We start from the raw sequence: 1,367 nt of genomic DNA, 5'->3' as shown, positions 1-1,367 counted from the left end.
TTTCAATCTCTATCAGTTAGAGTGGCCGCTTTGTGATTCCTAGAAATGGGGGTTTTGTTACTTAGATTCTTATACTTATTTGTTTGTAAAAATATATTGTCTGAGTCTTTTGTGTCACCTGACAAATTATTGCAGTACCTTCGCAAAGTATCAGTTTTGGATCATCGCGTATTTCTAATTTATGCAGTAAGTAATATTTTCCTCCTGCATTCTGCTTCTTGCTATGTATTTTGAGCATAGATTTTCAGTTTACTTGTATAAACACAGGTCCCACTAGGTCTTGCCATTACATGGGGTATGGCCTTCCTTCTGACTGAAGCTGGAGTATATAACTATAAAGGTTGTGATGTGAATGTGCCTGCCTCAAATATAATATCTGACCACTGCAGAAAGCATGTTTCAAGGATGAAGTACTGTCGAGTGGATACTTCTGATGCCTTGAGATCGTCTCCGTGGTTTAGATTTCCTTACCCTCTACAATGGGGTATGCCTGTCTTTCACTGGAAGATGGCCCTTGTGATGTGTGTGGTGTCTATAATTTCATCAGCAGATTCAGTGAGTCCTCAATTTTCTCCTTTTAGTTTATATTGCTATTGGTATCTTTATGTTAATTTATGCTTTTGTTTGACTATCCATCTCTCTTCACTACTTAGCCTCATTAACTAGTGGAGCCACATTAAGTTTATCGGTGTTATTAAACAACATTGTACTTTAGTAAAATAATTTATGCAAAACTGGATCGACAGAATAGACAGCAGTAGGGAGAGAACGAAGAGAGAGAAGAATAAAATTGGGAAAGGAAATTGAATATCAATGAATATATCAAAAATTCAATTCAACAGTGCAAATTTTGGAAAACCCTGAACTTTCTGCCGATTGTCTACCTCTTTAGCTGACCTCGGAGGATTCCAGTCTCTCAGCAAAACAAGTGAACTGCAGAACTGGACACATCTGTTTAGCTTAACTCGTGTGGACTCCACTTGCCTAGTAGACAAAGATTCACTTCTGTGAGAAAGGATTATTCATGAGGCCCTTTCTAATGACTTGAGCTTTAAGATCAAGTTGTTGAACATGGTGCACACAAATATTAGACTTTAATGGAGAAAAAAAAAAGAACTCTGCCAACAAGCAAGGAAGCATTGTTGAAGGCGAGATTTGAATGATATACACGTGTGCCCTTCTAATAGCTTAAGTTTTTAGGTCAAGTGGTTCAAATGGGAATGTGGATCTTATACCTCTACGTGGCATTCTCTATGAGGTGTTTGATCAAATAGTTATTAGAAAATCAGTCAGATAAATTCTAAATATTTCTTATTCTTTTCCCTAAAATGTAAGTCTAGTTTGTGGGAAGTCTTCCAAGAATATCG

At 36.9% G+C, this 1,367-nt stretch overlaps 1 protein-coding gene across 1 annotated transcript; it reads left to right on the top strand.

The window, feature by feature from the left end:
* Nucleotides 1–32: 32 nt before the first annotated feature.
* LOC111387861 (nucleobase-ascorbate transporter 12-like) lies at nucleotides 33–1,361 on the top strand. Its single transcript, XM_023012458.1, has 2 exons — nucleotides 33–186; nucleotides 268–1,361. The coding sequence occupies exons 1-2, from the start codon at nucleotides 46–48 to the stop codon at nucleotides 664–666; spliced, it is 540 nt and encodes a 179-aa protein (XP_022868226.1). The 5' UTR covers nucleotides 33–45; the 3' UTR covers nucleotides 667–1,361.
* The last annotated feature ends 6 nt before the right edge of the window (nucleotides 1,362–1,367 follow it).

The sequence above is a fragment of the Olea europaea genome, unplaced genomic scaffold (genome assembly GCF_002742605.1).
Source record: "Olea europaea var. sylvestris unplaced genomic scaffold, O_europaea_v1 scaffold4306, whole genome shotgun sequence".
Lineage (NCBI taxonomy): Eukaryota > Viridiplantae > Streptophyta > Magnoliopsida > Lamiales > Oleaceae > Olea > Olea europaea.
This window is presented reverse-complemented; position numbering and strand designations above follow the sequence as displayed.